The sequence below is a fragment of the Gadus morhua genome, chromosome 20 (genome assembly GCF_902167405.1).
Source record: "Gadus morhua chromosome 20, gadMor3.0, whole genome shotgun sequence".
Taxonomy (NCBI): Eukaryota; Metazoa; Chordata; class Actinopteri; order Gadiformes; family Gadidae; genus Gadus; species Gadus morhua.
This window is the reverse complement of record NC_044067.1, coordinates 19,502,977-19,522,197: the sequence shown is the minus strand read 5'-3', so window position 1 is coordinate 19,522,197 and position 19,221 is coordinate 19,502,977. Positions and strand designations below refer to the sequence as shown.

General features: G+C 41.3%; 1 protein-coding gene across 1 annotated transcript; it reads left to right on the top strand.

The window, feature by feature from the left end:
• The first annotated feature begins 2,182 nt into the window (after positions 1 to 2,182).
• esyt3 (extended synaptotagmin-like protein 3) lies at positions 2,183 to 18,872 on the top strand. The gene is made up of 23 exons (XM_030344179.1): positions 2,183 to 2,873; positions 3,923 to 3,964; positions 4,172 to 4,306; positions 5,086 to 5,162; positions 5,449 to 5,518; positions 5,797 to 5,886; positions 5,973 to 6,028; positions 6,681 to 6,801; positions 7,997 to 8,176; positions 8,893 to 8,975; positions 9,256 to 9,304; positions 9,715 to 9,804; positions 10,070 to 10,132; positions 10,223 to 10,282; positions 11,180 to 11,251; positions 11,496 to 11,582; positions 12,054 to 12,203; positions 12,778 to 13,115; positions 14,103 to 14,201; positions 16,426 to 16,557; positions 16,886 to 16,991; positions 17,207 to 17,256; positions 17,754 to 18,872. Exons 1-23 carry the CDS (start codon positions 2,508 to 2,510, stop codon positions 17,791 to 17,793), a joined length of 2,556 nt encoding a protein of 851 aa, XP_030200039.1. The 5' UTR covers positions 2,183 to 2,507; the 3' UTR covers positions 17,794 to 18,872.
• The last annotated feature ends 349 nt before the right edge of the window (positions 18,873 to 19,221 follow it).

The following is a 19,221-nucleotide window of genomic DNA, read 5'->3' as shown; positions in this document are numbered from 1 at the left end:
CTTCCTTGACATTGGGAAACAGCCCATATAGCAATTTCTGCCTTTCTGCACCAGAGGGCATACCCATTCATTTTTTGGACACGTAAAGGCAATAAGGCACTGTCTCGTATTCACCACTTTAGAAGGCAGTTTATCAACCATGGAGGCACTGTAAGGGCATTAAGAGGGCACTCATTGAGGCACGTTATCGAATTGTCTTATCTAGAGGGCTCATCATCATAATTTATTGTATGAAGGGGCCCCAGAGGGCACCCGATCATTTTTTTCACATGTAAAGGGCAGCCAATAAGGCATATTCTCTCGTATTCGCCACTCTTGAGGGCACTTTTTCAACCATGGAGGCACCCCCCCTGAGTCCGCCACTGGTAACATGTGCTCTCTTGAAGTTCTGTCCGAATCCCATATACAGGTGCTGGTCATATTATTAGAATATCATGAAAAAGTTGATTTATTTCATTAATTCCATTTAGAAAGTCAAACCTGTAGAATGTATACATTCATTCCAAACAGACTGATACATTATAAGTGTTTTTTTGCCAAAAAGAAGATGATTATAGCTGACAACCAATGAAAACCCTAAATTCAACATCTCAGAAAATTAGAATATGGTGAAAAGGTCAGATATTGAAGACACCTGGTGCCACACTCTAATTAGCTAACTAACTCAAAACACCTGGAAAAGCCTTTAAATGGTCTCTCGTTTTGATTCTGTATGACACACAATCATGGGGAAGACTGCTGACTTGACAACTGTCCAAAAGATGACCATTGATACTTTAAAGAAGGAGGGCAAGACACAAAAGGTCATTGCCAAAGAGGTTGGATGTTCCCAGAGCTCTGTGTCCAAGCACATTAATAGAGAGGCGAAGGGAAGAAAAAGATGTGGTAGAAAAGAGTGTACAAGCAAGAGGGATAAACGCGCCCTGGAGAGGATTGTCAAACAAAACCGATTCAAAAATGTGGGGGAGATCCACAAAGAGTGGACTGTAGCTGGAGTCAGTGCTTCAAGAAGCACCACACACCGACGTATGCAAGATATGGGCTTCAGCTGTCGCATTCCTCGTGTAAAGCCACTCTTGAATAAGAGACAACGTCAAAAGCGTCTCGCCTGGGCTCAAGACAAAAAGGACTGGACTGCTGCTGAGTGGTCCAAAGTTATGTTTTCAGATGAAAGTAAATTTTGTATCTCCTTTGGAAATCAAGGTCCCAGAGTCTGGAGGAAGACAGGAGAGGCACAGAATAGACGTTGCCTGAAGTCCAGTGTAAAATTTCCACAGTCAGTAATGGTCTGGGGTGCCATGTCATCTGCTGCTGTTGGTCCACTGTGTTTCCTGAGGTCCAGGGTCAATGCAGCAGTCTACCAGGAAGTTTTAGAACACTTTATGCTGCCTGCCGCGGACCAACTTTATGGAGGTGACGATTTCATTTTCCAACATGACTTGGCACCTGCACACAGTGCCAAATCTACCAGTACCTGGTTTAAGGACCATGGTATCCCTCTTCTTGATTGGCCTGCAAACTCACCTGACCTTAACCCCATAGAAAACCTATGGGGTATTGTGAAGCGGAAGATGCGAGATGCCAGACCCAACAATGCTGAAGAGCTGAAGGCCACTATTAAAGCAACCTGGGCTCTCATAACACCTGAGGAGTGCAACAGACTGGTCGACACCATGCCACACCGTATTGCTGCAGCAATTCAGGCAAAAGGAGCTGCAACTAAGTAATGATTGCCATACATGCTGAAACTTTCCATGTTCATACTCTTCAGTTGGCCCACATTTCTAAAAAATCATTTTTTGTACTAGTCGTAACTAATATTCTAATTTTCTGAGATACTGAATTTGGGATTTTCAGTAATTGTCAGTACTAATCATCCAAATTAAAAGAAATAAACATTTCAAATATATCACTCTGTGTAATGAATTGATATAATATGTAAGTTTCACGTTCTGAATATAATTACTGAAATAAATCAACTTTTTCATGATATTCTAATAATTTGACCAGCACCTGTATACCTATCTGAGCCCATGTGGCCTCACGCACTCACTCAACTAGCACCTGAGATCAATTAAGTCCGTGAGTCCTTAGTCCTCAGGGCTCACTTTGGGATTGGGCATATGAGTAGGCCTGCCATGATGGGACCTGTCTTCCTTCTCCCAGTCCACACCCATCATGACGTCACGCTCAGGTGTGGCTGTTTCGGGAGCGTTTATTGTGTCGACACTCAAACACGGAAGTCATTGAATGGCAGAATAAACAAACCATCACAAATCCCGGTGGATCGCGACCCGTCAGCCTATACACCGACTAGCTACGACAACAATATCGACGAGTGGCAAAAAGGTAAAGCCCTCACCTGTAGAATAAAAACCGAAAGAAACAATCTGGAGGACGCAGGGATTATAGTCGATAAGTCTGGAATGCGAGGGCGAGTCAAGGCAACCTAACCGAGAGGCACTTGGACAGAAGAAGCGCTTAGGAGGATATACTGCAAGTGGGACATGGCCATGAACCCAGGGCGACCCGTGGACGCGCCGGGGGGCAGCAGCACGCGCAACCTGAGCCCCCCCGTGGACGGGCAGGGGGGCAGCATCACGCGCAACCTGAGCCCCTCCGCGGTCAACCAGATGCTGATGGAGTTCATGATGTACGCCGGACGGGCGTTCGTGGTCTTCTATCCGGTGTATCTGACGGGGTACCTCGGACTCAGCATCAGCTGGGTCCTGCTGTGCATGATGATGGTCACCTGGTGGAAGAAGAATCGCCAGTGGAAAGACGTCCGGATCGGAACTGCAATAGACTTCGCGGATAATGAAGCACATGAGATCAATAGGGAGTTGACTAAATCTTTGAGCATGGCCACATGGGTACGTAGAGTGTTGTGTTGTTTTATGTTTGGGTGATTACAAAGATTGCCGACTGATAACTTCATACACTGCATTACTGCATACCATTAGAAGAGACCCCCGACTTGGGGCAATACTGAATACAACGCTAACACATTGCGATGTTTTTCCAGACTTGACTTATCCATTTCCGTAATGCATTTTATTTGAGCTTTTCATGTTGACACTGCCTACTCCAACATGTTTGATATTTTCAAGACGCAGACACATGAAAGCATACATCCAGGCTCTACTCTGTAGGTTTGACCCATGCACATCTGCAGTGACCTCACCGTGACTGTGTTAAACGTGTCTGAACGGGAGGTTACCAGGCCAACCTACTAACTAATAAGGCACATGCACTCTTGTCTCTTGGTGACTCACAAGTCGACTCTTTGGAAGGTGTGTGTGTGTGTGTGTGTGTGTGTGTGTGTGTGTGTGTGTGTGTGTGTGTGTGTGTGTGTGTGTGTGTGTGTGTGTGTGTGTGTGTGTGTGTGTGTGTGTGTGTGTGTGTGTGTGTGTGAGAAATAAATATAAAATTAATTTAATAACCTTAACCTCCACAATAAACCATGCCTCTGTATCCAATAAGCCATGTGTTCAATCAGTAGTATTAGTGTTAACACCCAGACCCCTGTTACAGTTGGCAGACTTCATGAGGCCCCATGGTAAGACTGGAGATTACTATTACTCTCTGAATGAACTCATGATGATTTCCTTCATTCATGTCACTTCACCTTAATTTGTGATATGGAGACAAAGCAGTTTTTACAATGTTGGGAACAATGCTATTACTGTGTCAATGTAACATTGCATGATTCCCCTCATGGCGTGATTCATTTTGATTTACGTTTCTGAGGTTACAATTGAAAGTATCAAATTGATAATTCAAATAAACAATATTGAATGTCTGACACTATTGTGCATGTCCCACTAAAACCTGAATGATGATGATTGATTTGCAATAAAGATAGTGTCATGCGTGTGAGTGCATCTAATATAACTCTTAACTTTTTGTCTTCCCCCCAAAGGTACAATTTCCTGATGTCGAAAAAGTAGACTGGATTAACAAGGTACATTGATAGACTGTTTGTGACATCTAAAACCTCTTAAACATATGTTAAGGTTTAAAAGATAGAATATACAATAAGAACCAGTTTGAATGTTGCTGTGAAGTTCTCATTTCTCTTCAATGGCGTATTATTTGCTTTTCTTTTTGTCAATAATCTATCGTTACGATATGATGTGTATTAGGTTCATCTATTTCTCTGTGTGACCAGGTACTGGAGCAGGCCTGGCCATTCTTCAGCATGTTTATGGAGAAGCTCCTCAAAGAGAAAATCCAGCCTGCTGTCAGGTTGTCCAACTCTGCCCTGAAAGCCTTCACCTTCACCAAGGTCCACTTTGGACACAAGGTGAGTCTGCTCTCATCTGTCACTACTCTTGGAAACTCTCATCATGACATTTTTATAGGGTACATATTATACCACCATCAGTCTACCGGCCTACCATATGGACTGAAGTAAACACTGCTCATCTATCAAGCACAGATCTAGGTGGACACGCCCACTAGTGATGTCATATGGGGCAAATTTTCGAAACGGCTTGTAAGGCTAATCACACTCACACCTGGTGGTATAATGTGTCCTCTTTTTTTAATATGTCCCACTATTTTTATTTCCCCGTATTTTGGATCTACTGCCATAATAAGGTACTTGACATGTGTACATCTAAATCTAAGATGAAGGCTGGATAGACAGTATTGAGGTGGCGAACTGAGAACTATCAAAACAACAACTTCTGCGTCAGCTCGTTAAAATAAATTAAAGAAACAGTGCAGAAGTATCGTATTTTGTATTTTTGGTAGTGCAAACACTTACAGCAGAGTAGATGTATCACATTTCAAAGTCCTTTGTCAATCGTGAGGAGAAACAATAGTACAGCACACCAAAGTGCATTCTAGACTAAAAAAGCTAAATAACACAGGTAGCAACATTACCCAAGTCAGCTTGTGGGATGTTCCAGGAAGAGATGAGTTTTAACGTGTTTCTTGAAGAAGGTGGATGGCTGGATATTGGTCCAGACGGGGGATTTACCTCAGTTCCTTGAATGCTGGACAAAGACGCCACTAGGGCAGAACTTCTCAGCAGCATATGTCGCTTTCTCATCACCTGGTTCTTCTAAATGATTCCAGCCTCTCAAGATCACTGGCATGAGGGCCTACACTCACGAAGTTGACAAGAGAGAAGTGGTTCTTGACATGAATATATGGTGAGTCAAAGTCTATGCATCGGTTTCTTCTGGTGAAAAATGCTAGATGCTTGTTGGATACGATTTTTTTTTTCTTTTTTGATTTTAGATTTAAACAAATTTTAACTAATAAAAAATAATAATTTTCACGTCGTCAGCTGCAACTTAATGAAACAATTATATGTATACCTTTTGTTTAGTTTCATTGCATTTTAAGTTGTATAATTGCATTAATTTTTTAGCACCACATTGATTTGCCGTTATTTATGCTACTTTCTATTTAATTATTTGTACATTTAATTTGCAGTTACGATGGCGATGCTGACATTGATGCAGAAATAAAGCCTCCCATAGTAGCGGGTGTCAAAGGACTTCAGGTTCTGTCATTCGCAAAACTTGAACCATACTATATACATCTGAACACTTTGAATAATATGCCTCATCGTTTTAACACTTCAAAACAATACATACATTCCCTCATAATATACATGTGGGAAATTGTTACGGATATGAAACATTTTTATAAAGCAATAAGTTTGAATTTGTTATTTGTAAAGATGCCTTCATTTTGTTTGCAAAAGGTACTGTTCTATCAAAATATTTCCGATGAGTAGTCAGTTATGGTGATGCAATACATTGTTTTCAACATGTCCAGTTCAAAGGAATGATGAGGGTTATTCTGGAGCCTCTGATTGGTCAAGCCCCGTTGGTCGGAGGAGTCACGTTCTTCTTCATCCGCCGGCCTGTAAGTGTTTTTGTACTGGAGTAGCTCTCTCTCCATGATTTCCCTGTACAGGTGATCTCGTTTTAAGCCATCCAACCTGATTTCAGACGCTGCAAATCAACTGGACCGGCATGACCAACCTCCTAGACAGTCCCGCTTTCAGGTGTGTTGCTCATTCCCTCAGAGTTAGAGTGAATGCTTGATAACACAAGGCCATAACATCTAGTGGCTAGAGCAAGGGTTCTCAAAGTTTTGACAACTGAGGGCCAATTTAGGAACCCAAAATTTGACTGAGGGCCGCCAAAGGAAAAAGAAAATTGGCGGGAAACGCCGCCAGCATCCCAGTGGTCAAAAAAAACATTGCACCGTGGACCTCTGGGAGTGAGGTCAAGTGAGGTCTAAATCACGAAACTGAGGTTCAGCCTTTCAAAGTAATGTACAGTCGGATTAAAACTAACAAATGTAAAAGGATTTAATTGAAAGCTAGAGAGAATCGACTTTTCTCTTTATAATCATTTACTTTTTGTTTAATTTAATATTGATATAATAATAAAAAAAAAAGTTTTTTTATTTTTTTATTATTTTATATAACTTACATAATTATGTATGTCATTGCGGGCCGCCAGGAATGATTCCGCGGGCCGCCATTGGCCCGCGGGCCGCACTTTGAGAACCAATGGGCTAGAGCATTTCATTCCCAGCCAAAAGGTTCTGGGTTCGATCCCTAGTGTCCACAGTCTATCTGTAGGATTCGTAGGCACCTGTATTTGGATTGAATGGACCTTCCCTCTCTATCTCCTGTTTTCTTTCACCAGTTCGCTATCTGAAGAGACCATCATGGACATCATTTCCTCTATGATGGTGCTGCCCAACCGGATGTGCATCCCCCTCATAGATCAAGTCAAGGTGGACCAGATGAGGTTCCCCCTACCTCGGGTACGGCACTCAAAACACATTCGTTATGGCTTGTAGCGCTGTGTTGCCCTAAGATCGAATGTTGATGTTGATTAACCTTGGAATGGCTGGTTAGTAATTGATATCAACATCGTACTTTTGTGGTTAGATATGGGCCCTATAGTATTGTGTTGACTTACTTGTCAACCTACCAGCCTACCTGTAGACTATGCTCACTGCTTGGCTGATGATGGACACGCGACCCACGATTGATCGCTATATTTGGAAATAATGTTGTCTTTGCTTATCAACATCACCCATCGTGGCGCTTTTATAGCTTTACTTAATTACTTGCTCTTCCAGAATGGTTGTCACATGTAGAGTTAAACAAAAGAAGATAATGGTACAGGAATGCAATGGTGAAAACACCACTATTGTCCGTGCAAGCTAATTGGAATGTGGTCCATGCACATTATCATGTTACAGACGGGCCAGATATGTAGCATAACAAGTAAGACTTCAATTACCATTTGAAAATGTTTGACAAACATTGTAATTGGTTGATCATATAAGGTTACCTTTGGTAAACCTCAACATAAGCATGTTTTACATTTTGTGTAAGTAAAGCTACTGTTAAGTATTTGTTGCCATGACTTCATCCTAATTGCCATCAAACAATATGTTGGAGTTTCTGCTTTTGAACTGAACTTATTATACATTACAATATTTGTAACTCTTTTATGCAAGGAGTTTTACAATGTTATTTTCAGTGGCCCCAGTGGGAATAAACCCATAACTCAGGCAGTGGTGGCATTCCCAGTTAAGCTACAAAGGACGGCATGTACTTGTACTTGTAGTTTATGTAGACGGGCCCATCTAGCAATCAATCAAACTTTATTTGTTAAGCCCTTTTTAAACACAACTGTAACACAAAGTTCTTAACCTTGGGAACAACACAAAAAGAGCATAAAATAAAGTGAGTTTAAAATAAGAGTGACTCAAATAAGAGTCACAGAGCTAGCTTCGTATAGGAAGCAAGTCTATTTTGGAAATTCCAAAACATTATCATTATTTTCTGTCCCGAAATGGCTTTGTGCCTTGGGCTCACGGTGCTAAAGTTCCAGGGAAAAATACCCCAAACTTTGAAAAGGAACAAAGTCGAGGGATCCCTCCTTCCAGGGATGAATAGGAATGAAGGTGATCCCAGTTTCCAAATTGAGTGTGTTTGCTCTTGCAGGGGGTGGTCCGGGTGCACCTAGTGGAGGCCAGGAACCTGGTGCCAAAAGACACCTTCATGATGGGTATGGTGAAGGGCAAGTCGGACCCCTACGCAGTGCTCCGGGTGGGCAACTCGCAGTTCAAGACCAAGACCATCAAGGAGAACCTCAACCCACGCTGGACCAACGAGGTGTATGAGGTATGGGGCAGACTGATATACTCCATAATGATAGGTTGTTTTATATGACCTACTTAGGATAATAATATGTTTTTATATACTTATTGCCATTATAATGATCATATAATGTATATGTTTATACTGTATCATCTAGTATGAAAGTCTTGCTCTCCCTGTGTGTTGATGTTGGCATGTGACATATGTCTGAATTGTCCTTGTTATGACTAGGGTATTTATCATGTTGTTCACACCAAGACAATTTGTAGCAGTATAATAACATTCTCCATGTAAGATAAGGCGTAAGACTAGCAGAAAAGATGTCTTATGATTTGGTATAATTACATTTTGATCCCGATATGTTTTAGTAAGATTACTCTCTCACCTAATGGTACTCATAGTATGTGGCACTAACATATCCCCGTTGTATGCCGTTTATATGTTTTCGAGTACAAGAAAACCTGGTGTAGGATTGGAAATTGTTCAGCCTTTCTCTCCCGCCTACCTCTAACTTGGTATCATGTATCTGGATATGCTAGTGGCTTTATGTAAACTCTATAAAACAAAATGTCATCAAGGAAATATAGTTATCAGAGGGTATACATACATTTTTCATAAAATAAAATCTGCTTGGCCTGCTCAGCAACTTTAAATCCCATTGCTGTTTGAAAAAGCCTCCTCTGTGCATGGTCACTGAGGCCCCACCACCAGCAAGACAGTGTTTGTCTGTCCTTCCTCAGTTTGTAGTCCACGAGGCCCCAGGACAGGAGCTTGACCTGGAGCTGTTCGACGAGGACACGGACAAGGACGACTTCCTCGGAAGGTTAACATGACCGTCTATCGATAGATCTGTCTGTCTGTCTCTCTATTGGTTGGTGGGTCAGTCTTTATGTACCCGACTGCCAATCTATCAGTTGGTTGGATGTTCTGTTAGTTATCTGCACCTGCCTGGATGCATAGCTATCTGTCTGTTTATCAGTCAGCCTGTCTGTCCGTTTATCGGTCCACCTGCCCGCCGGGCCTGTTTGGCTGTCTTGTATAGATGTGTATGTGTAAACGTAGAAAATTATGTCAGCTGAAGTCGTTATGAACTCCCTCCGCAGGCATATCCTGGATCTTGGAGACGTGAAGAAGGAGAAAGAGCTGGATAAGGTGAGGGTGCGGGTGACGGTGTGGTTCTGGTTACTAAGGAAATCAACGTCTTAATTGTAAATGAGTGTTAACTTTCAGAATGTTTTCATGTCCGCGGGAATAAAGTGATTGAATAAAGTATTCTTTACCATACCAAATGTTAAATAGTTAATTTCCAATAACTTTCTTACGTCCAGAAATGAGTGTAGATCTACACACTTTTAAGGAAAGAAAGTAATTGTAGAAACTGGACATATATCAGGAACACTGTTATATAAATTTCAACCTTATTTCAGTGTTGGCCACTCAGGAGTCAATGTGTTAAGACCAGGATGTGTTACATATTATACATATACTGATTTGTGGATGTGCTGTTTATTATATATGTACTGTATTGTGTTGGATATAATGAATATTGTTCCCTGTGACAGTGGTTTCCTCTGACTGATATTCCGAGCGGTGAGGTGCATATGAGACTCCAGTGGCTCTCTCTCCACACCGACCAGAGCCTCTTGAATGAGGTACAGTGCGTTAAACACCTAGTGACCTCTCACATACACATAGACACTGCATTATAAACACACACACACACACACACACACACACACAGACACACAGACACACACACACCCCTCTATAAAGACAGTGTTTTTCGACTTGTTTTAGAATTCAAAATAAAAATGTAAAACTTAAAGTTGTATGTCCTTTGGCCTCTGTACAAAATTTTCCCCCTTCAGGACTTGTCTTGTATAGAAATGAGTTGATCCATAAACCCTTTACTTACAGACTACTGATGGTTGTGCCTGTGCCATGCTTGCGGTTTATTTAGACAATGCCTCAGACCTTCCAGTAAGTCTAATCAGACATTGCTAGCAACCATTTTTTGTGATCTGCAATGGCTTGGGTCCGTTCATATTGCTGTTTTATTTTATATTTTAGAAAGACAACAGTGAGTTCACTCACAATCAGAAACAGGGTAAGCATTCAAAGGAAGCCAAGGTAAGAAAATATATTTAGTGTACATGTATATAACATTGTTGGGAACATACTTTATTGTGATAATAAATGTAATCTTCAAGCCACTAATAAGTTATGATTGGTTGATTAAAAATAGCATACAATGGTTATAAATCAACATATGAATTTCCTTGCAAGTACAGCAACCCAAGTACAGTACGCAGGAATGTATATCTGGTTTTATATTGAACATTGCATGGTAGTTGGCTAGGGCGTCTGTTGGTATCTGCCCTTCTGTTTGTGTGTGACTGGGTTTTCCTGTTTGTCTGGTCACTGTGCATGTCACTTTATATGGGTGTGGCAGTAACCAAATTGGGTTTCTAAATTTGCTTTTTAACTTGAAGCTTTGTTGGTTTTGTCAATACCAGAATTGCAATGAGAGTTGTAGGTGTGGCAGAAAGTTCACCAGATTGTTCACTAAAATGTGTTTTAATTTACAAAATCGCAAACCACCCTTATCAACAAAAGTTCACTGAATACATAGTTACAAATGTTACTCCTATTACAAACCTATCTCAATTATTATGAAGTCTTCAGTATATTGAGCTAAAATAGCTCTGCTAACCTAGTACACAGTGTGTCCTGATTTGAGTTGCCGGTACTATTAACATTCATCGCCCTCTGTTGGTTTTAATGGAACTGCAATAGGAATCCTCAGTGTCTTCTGATGAAAGGTCTAACATAATATACCACCAATATTCTCTTGTTGTCTAGTGTTTGGTGCTCAATATCAAACACATGTCAAACCTATATTAATTGCCTATACCTTATTGCATTCCTTTCTTACACACACACACGCGTGCGTGCGTGCGTGTGTGTGTGTGTGTGTATGCTGGATCCAGTACTGTAACATAAATATTTGTGATTGTGTTTCATTAGCTCACAAAGAGAGTTGCAGAGCCAAACACATTGGTGGAGATGTCTATCCGTGACCACGTTCAAAAGAGCAAGGTACCAGTGTTATTTTAAATTACCACAATTGACAAAAAACAACAAACATTTACTTTCTTAGACAGAAGTGTCTTGTAATTGCTATTTTGAAACTTGTGTGTGTGTGTGTGTGTGTGTGTGTGTGTGTGTGTGTGTGTGTGTGTGTGTGTGTGTGTGTGTGTGTGTGTGTGTGTGTGTGTGTGTGTGTGTGTGTGTGTGTGTGTGTGTGTGTGTGTGAATTCATAATTCTCTTCACATTGTGCAGGTTGCCTACGCGTCTAACAATCCAGTGTGGGAGGAAGGGTTCACCTTCTTTGTCCACAGCATCAAGAATGAGCAGCTCACCGTGGAGGTCTGCTATGAAACATGTTGTATACGTTGCTATTTAACACAATCTGTTCTACATGGTTGATTTGAAAAGCGTCATCGCTTGGTAGTCGTGATGGGTGTTCAACTCAATTGTATTCTTATAGCCCTAAATCCCGATTAGTCTCAAAGGGCTTAACAGGCCAGTTATTTATGACACCCCCCTGACCAAATAATGATTATAATACAGTGAAACAAGGGTTTTCTAATGATTAATGGTCGTAAATGCAGGATTTTGTACCTCATGCTTACATGATTTTTTTTATGCATTACAATGCCACGCTTCTTACTATATACTATTCACTATTTGTTACATCACTTTGAATAAAAGACACACACAGTCACGCACAAACTCTTACACAAACATGGTCCAAACAGGACAAATGTCTTCTGTAAATCACTTGTATCCATCGTCCTAAGGCTGGGCTGTGGTTTGTACTCTGTTCCCTGGAGGCAGGTGAAGGAACATGAGAAGAAGAATGTGCTGGGTGTGCTCACCATCCCCCTCAGCCGGCTCTTCAACGTGTCCAACATGACCCTGGAACAGCCCTTCCTGCTGGAGCGCTCAGGGGCCACCAGCCAGATCAAGCTGAAGGCCACCCTCCGGGTAGGGCTGATTCCCACAGACATCACATTGAGTCCCACTGAAGGGGAAATAGTTGCTCACCATGTCACTGAACTTGTGCTCGTATGCTTATGAATCAATTGTTTGTATTACCTGTGCTTCTGGTGTAAGACCCACATTTCCCTTCTGAAATGAATACATGTAAACTACTTATCTTAAGTTTTCAAGTTTTCAAATCTCCCTCCTATGTGTTTTTAGGATTTTTTTAATGGGACACAATGTTCTCAAAGTTAATATTTTTAAGTCGGATACATCTCAAAGTGATATAGGATTATTTAAAGCATCACATTCAAACGATTCCTTCATGCTGCTCATTTCAGTCCCAGAAGTAAAATATAGATAAAGATATATGCACGAAATTGTTGTGTACTACAAAATAAATCAAAGTAGCATTCATTTGACTAGTATCTATTCAGAGGATATTTGTGGAGAAGATCAGAAACTGACCGTGGCTAGAAATGGGGCTTCACGGTTGATTTTTTGTATATCTTTGCAGTACACTTTCCACACATGTTCCGCCCCGTGCCCTCACCCATGCTCTCATCCATCCAACCAGGTCCTGACCATTGAAAAACCGGAACCGGAACCCATCCTCGATCCTCCCCCACAGCCCAAACCGGCCCAGTCCGCCCCGGGAGGTAAACCCCCAGCCCCTCCCTCCGGCTCGGGTACACCCTCTGCGGCTGCTGCCACCCCGTCCCGGGCCGCCCTTCCGGTCAGCCCCCTCAACGGCGAGTACGACGGCCAGCGCCGGGGCTCCTTCCTGGGCACCAGCGGCCGGCGGACGGCCCCTGACACGCCGATGATGCGCCGCTACGACTCCCACAGCCTGCTGTCGGACAACTCCATCGCCTCCTCTCGCTTCGACCTCTCCGAGGGAGCGTCTTACCCAAAGTCAGTGCACGCTTTGTATCTGGAACGTCTCGTCACGGGGGCAGAGTGTGTGACTCTCAGCCCAAAGGTTATGGGTTTGAGCCCCTATGTCAAGAGACCTGACTGTAGGAATGATGTTCATTTCACCCTTGTTTGGCATTTATCTTCTATAATACACTTTGATTAACAGTGTCTGCTAAATTGCTAAATGGTAGTATTGGAGTGATGGAGTCCGTGCTTAGTCACTTTAGGCAAACACTATTTGCTCTCATTGGTGTTATGTGTGCTTTCTAGCTGTTGTCTGATCCGGCTGAGTTCTGTGGTTCAGGGTGATCTCTGTAGGCAAAGGAGCAAGCTCGGGAATCAATCAGACACGAGGCATAGGCGCGCAAGGCACACGGGCAGCATTCGCAAGGAATTCATGAAAATGTATTCAGATACATTAAGTATTAATACAGTTTGTGTAAGATCACACCCCTGCAGTGGGAACTATAGACAGTCACTAACCAAAGCTTTAAACGGGATGAACTTTCGAGACATAGTACATAGTAACCAGCGTACACGGTTAAAATAATATAATAATACATAGTCGATACACGACCAAACTCCCAACAGGGACATCTTTGTCCATTATGAGCTATATACATGCACATTGTCTGTTGGAGAATGTTAGGACAAGGAACTTAATAAGTCCCCTGAGACATGGCACAACTCCCAACAATGGCTTTATGGGTCAAGGGCCGCAGATTAATTTGTTATAGAGAAGCGATGGGATGGATTTGAAGAATAATGAGCGCATGAGCTGTGCTTAAAGGATTTCAGTACAGTGTGTGTGTGTGTGTGTGTGTGTGTGTGTGTGTGTGTGTGTGTGTGTGTGTGTGTGTGTGTGTGGGGGGGGGGGGGGGGGGGCTATACGTTTGCAGCTTTGAGGCCAGCATAGCGCTGGGGCGTTTAAAGGCATGGATGCGGTCACTGGACTCACTGGGCATGTCCTCGTTGTCATTGCAGGGAGGTGCTGAACCACCAGGGGACCTTTGGTGAGATCCACCTGACCGTACGCTACACAACCCTGAGGAAGAGGCTTGTCGTCCTGGTCAACTCCTGCAAGTACGTCTCCCCCATGTGTAGCATAGTAGTGCAGGCCCCCATATTATTATAACTTTTTTTATTATTAGGGGTCCAAGCAGCAAAGCTGCTTGGCCCCTATTGTTTCTGTAACATTTTTTTTTTTCTCTCAAATTCTGTAAATGAAATGTTCAGGTATGGTTTCCACTAACCCCCTCTACCCATAAACCCTAATGTGTGGTACTGCACCCAAAGGTGGCGCTATTGTAAAAAATCATGAATTAGGTTTGTTTCTTCTCACCAGATTGACCTGGACTCAGAATATTACAGAATATTAATCTCTAGAATCAGACGCATTTATAAAACCCCAAAAAAGATTCACAGGCTACAAAAATAATCAAAAATTCACCAAAATCGCCACATAAAATGTTTAGACCAAGCCTCTCAAAAATCATCGAACAGTATTTGTTTTACTTACCGGTAGTTCCATTTGAGAAATATTGGCCAATAAAGTTGGAGCAGTTAGCCCATTATTCTTATATGACCATTTTGTTATTGTAAAATAAAAAAATACGACTATTATTAGGTGGATACCAATACCCCCCACTACTAATAAACCCAAATTGTGGTACTGCACCCAAAGGTGGCGCTATTTAAAAAAATTATGAACTAGCCTTATTTCTCCTTACGAGATTTACCTTGTCTCAAAATTCTTTCATCATATTAATCTCTTAAATCAGAGGCATCTTTTTCACCCTGGTCTTCTGCTCTAGAAATGTTTACTTTTCCCACAATTTCATATAAAAGCCAAACGTCCACAGTCTCAACCCATTTTGTCTATCTAACCATTTTGTTAATGTATATCTACCATACGGCTATCATTAGGTGGATACCATACATTTTTCAGATCTGTACTTGAGAAATGTTTGCGTTGAGTTTTCCGGATGTTGTGTGCTTATCAGTAGACATTTTTACCATGTCAATGAGGCTACATTTCAGGTTTGTCAGTGGCTCAATGGGATAATGCCTTGTACTGATGATCCTTAGTTTGGAGAGACATTTATGAACATGCTGAACATGACATTCGGCTATTGCTCTGCAGCCCAGTCACCTGAAGGCCGAGGCACAGTATGGCATTAAGGGGAACATCAACATCTTTCCTTCATAATAAGCTCTAAGTTCTTGACTTTTCATTTTGCTCGGACCCCGTTAATCACCGCTTGCGGATATATTTATTATTATTTTCATATATGCTTAAATTGATCAGCCAAAATCTTAAAATAAGCATTATATATATCAGAGGATTGTATCCACTATGCAGCCATCGCATATTTAATATAGAAAATGTAATGAAGTATATTGATATACATTGCATCTCGTCTTGCAAAGGCTCAGGATTGCAGGGGCATGGTCTGAATCCCCGCCCCCTCTCTGTTTTGTCTGCGACCTGAAAGTCGGATATACCGTTGCGCACGGTTGTCTTACTTTATTCAACACATTAAGTGTTCCATATGCACAGCATATCATACAGAATATATTCGTAAGGAATAAACAATGTTTATTAATACATAACTTTTCAACCACGCAACACACCGTTGAGGTATATTTTGCTTTTATACCACAGCATTATTAAATACTTGATTCTGATAGGTCTGTGACTTTCACAGGGTCTGCATTTTCTTCAACATCAGGACACCTCTGCAGGACACAACAGTTTTGAATCACTACCCTTTAAATCATCCTCAAAAACCATGGTCAATCGACCAGAAGTGTCTTTGACAGCCCAAATAGATATACTCAAAGAATAGTTCAAGAATAATTTAATATTTTTCCGCAATTTGGGATAAGTTGATGGAATAAAAGAAAAGCGGGTTTCGTGTTCGGCCAAGGCAAGGCATTGGCTTCTTACCGCAACTGAAGTAGATTATTTTCCAATAACAGGGGTTGTTGTTTACTCTTTACATACCAAAGTTACCACCAATGATTAGATATCACGCACTTCCATCTATAACGTTGTCGCTTTCATATCGACGTAACCAGCTGAATTTAAAATGTTTGTGTGCTACGCTTTGAGCATATGGTTTTTGCTTTGTCAAGGAAACAACTGGCTGATAGCTCTTAGCATCAATTAACCTGGACAAATCTGTCGTCAATTGACCGATCATGATCAAGTAAATTATGCCTAAATGTATGTCCTTGATCTTTACTGTGAAACTATTCTATACGTTAAAACGTACATTTTTACGTCATACCCTGTTTGGTGAAGAGACCTGATCCCGTGCAATGAGAACGGCACTGATTCCTACGTCCGCTTGTACCTGCTGCCTGACCAGTCCTGGAGGCACCGCATGCGGACGCAGGTGAAGAAGAGGAACATCAACCCCACGTTCAATGAGAAGTAAGACTGCAAGTGACCACATTCCCTTTGAATGTGGTCCTTCTCATCATCTATATTTGATGTTTATTTTTCTCTTCTTTCTATACTCTTGCCTTCTATTCTCCCCTTCTTCTTCTTTTTCTTCATCTCTTACCTGTTCCATTTTCTCTACTCCCTCTTACCTTCTCTGCTCAGTCTTCTCTTCTTTTCTGCTTCTCCTCCTCTTCCCCCTCTTGTCAATCCTTCTCTCATCTCTTCTCTTCATGTTGAACTATTGATTCATAGTCATCATGATGTTAAATAATTAGCATGTGCATGTCATTGTCCTGCTGTTCCTCTCTTTTGCAAGGTTTGAATTTAATGTGTCGCAAGAAGAAGCTCTCACAAGGAAGTTGGACATAGCCGTGAAGAACAACAGGATGTTCCACAGCCGAGAGAGAAAGGAGATCGGCATGGTAAACAAACTATGAGAGCCCGTTGGATTACACGGCTTGAGAAAATGTATAATAAAGAATAATAACAATGTCTGAATACTCAGACAGACAGCCATACGATTATGTCCCTATAAGTTTTGATTGGGTATAAGAATTGTTGCTCTTCATGGTTGGCTATGACGAGATTCCTTTAGTGAGAGAAGTAACCGGAGTTCATGTGTTTACTCTGTCCAAAGGTCCTGATTGATCTTGCCAACCTCGACCTGATGAAAGGTGTCACAGATTGGTGAGGAAGCTATCCATTTGCTTTTGAAGGACAACATCCTTGGCTTGTTTGTCAATGTTGTTTATTTATTATTCATCAACCATGAATAAGTAAAAAGCTTGTTCCTTAAAACAACCTAGACATATCTTTAGTCAATCCTGGTAGATTGTGATTTCAATAATGTTATCAATATATTCATATCCAATAACGGATATATTCTACAAATGCTGGCCAGTCCGTACCGCTCTCTTTGTTGATAGGAATTATACTATCGCCAATCCCAAAACCCCTCCCACTCACTCCTCCCACACAGCCGATCTGCACTGGATTGCGTCAGACAGTTGAACTGACAGTTAGAGTGGGCAGAACACTTTGAGGATTTCTTATTTTGTAAGTCTCAAGCCTACTACCTGGGAGGGGCTCAATATTAAGCATTGCAACTTTTGAGATTATCACAATGCTCGTTTCTATGTATTAATTATTCATCCACCTTCTCCTGTTTTGCTTTTCAATTCAAGGTTTGAGCTCAGTCTACCTGGGCTGAAGAAATCCAACTAACAAACCAACTTGCCATTCACCAAACGGACTCACCAACAAAACAAAACAACCGTCCACTCGAACAACCGACCAAACAATAATATGTTTGGATCTCCCAATAAGACACCAGAATGAAGAAATACTTGAGAAGAGGTTGTCCAGAACAACAGTTGTGGGGGGATGAAACAGCAATTATTCATGCTGTTTCTTCATTTTCATTTGATTATTTTATTCATGTGTCCTTAGCTGGTTACTGTTACATTGCACTCGCTGCCCGGATGTTTAGCATTTGTTTTTATTTTGTTACATTGTGATAGCTGTTCTGTCCTCGCACACATGTCTGGTAGGCATGTCCATCCAATTATGTTTTAAGGGTAAAACTATAAAGCAAAGACAGACAAAAATCTGGTTACTCATGTGAATTTAATCTCATGACATGAAAACAAAGCCACAGCATTACTTAAGGAGGTCGACTATGTTCTTAAATCTAGTTCATGCAAATTAAATATAGAAATGATTCCCGTGAACAAAGGCTGAATGACTGGGCGAATTAAGTAATTAAGTATTGTAGTAGCCTGCGGTCGATGTTATCTAAACTACAATAGGCCTATAACATGGACGGCTAGGTGGCACAAAGCTTAACTAACTACATTAACTTTCATATTCAACATTATTCTACCAAGACAAACAGAAGATGTTGTGAAACAGGGTGAATAACACGGTGAAACAGGAGACACTAGAGACAAATCCACGCATTCACTATTTTCGAGTTTTTCAACAATAAGAAACATAAGTCATGCTTTTTTCTTTATGCATTTTATTCCATTTGTTTATAATATTAAAATAAATCCAGGGAACACAATATATATTGTTTTAATGATTGAGTGCTGCAATACTTTTTATATGGATTTACTTACACATCAATTGTACAACAATGCACAACAAGTGAATGTGGTTAATTTGTATTTCTTTTATGTGGAATTGAATAATTTAAGGGTTGCCTTTTTGAAGGCTTACACACAATTGTTAACACATGTATTGAATTGGCAATCGTTTCGTTGAAAAACATTGATTCAATAAACATTTGTTGGTAAATTGAATATCTGTGAGCCAATCATTCTGACAACATGGGCAAACTGCGGTAAGTGGATCACGTCGCTGGCTCGAGACCAAATCGTTGCTGGGATTTCAACCACAACACCCATCGAGCAGCAATTACATACACTTTAACGGGGTACTTAAATACTATGTCGCTTCATTAAAGCCACTTGGTAAATGAATACAACGTGAGCGGTTTGCGTGCCTCCAAACACTTGGCGCTTCACATTTGTTCGGGCAGAAGATATTGTTCAATGGAATTCCGATGAGAGCGGTTGCATGCCGTTGCTTCATGGACCTATTAGCAACTTCCTGGTTGCTTAGCAACGCCCAGGTTACTTAGCAACTCAT

Excerpts from the sequence above, each read along its gene's own strand:
- esyt3 (XM_030344179.1), top strand. The coding sequence starts at position 2,508 with ATGGCCATGAACCCAGGGCGACCCGTGGACGCGCCGGGGGGCAGCAGC. Across the intron at positions 9,805-10,069 it reads ACCAGAGCCTCTTGAATGAG|ACTACTGATGGTTGTGCCTG; the intron begins GTACAGTGCGTT and ends CTTTACTTACAG. Across the intron at positions 13,116-14,102 it reads GAGGGAGCGTCTTACCCAAA|GGAGGTGCTGAACCACCAGG; the intron begins GTCAGTGCACGC and ends TTGTCATTGCAG.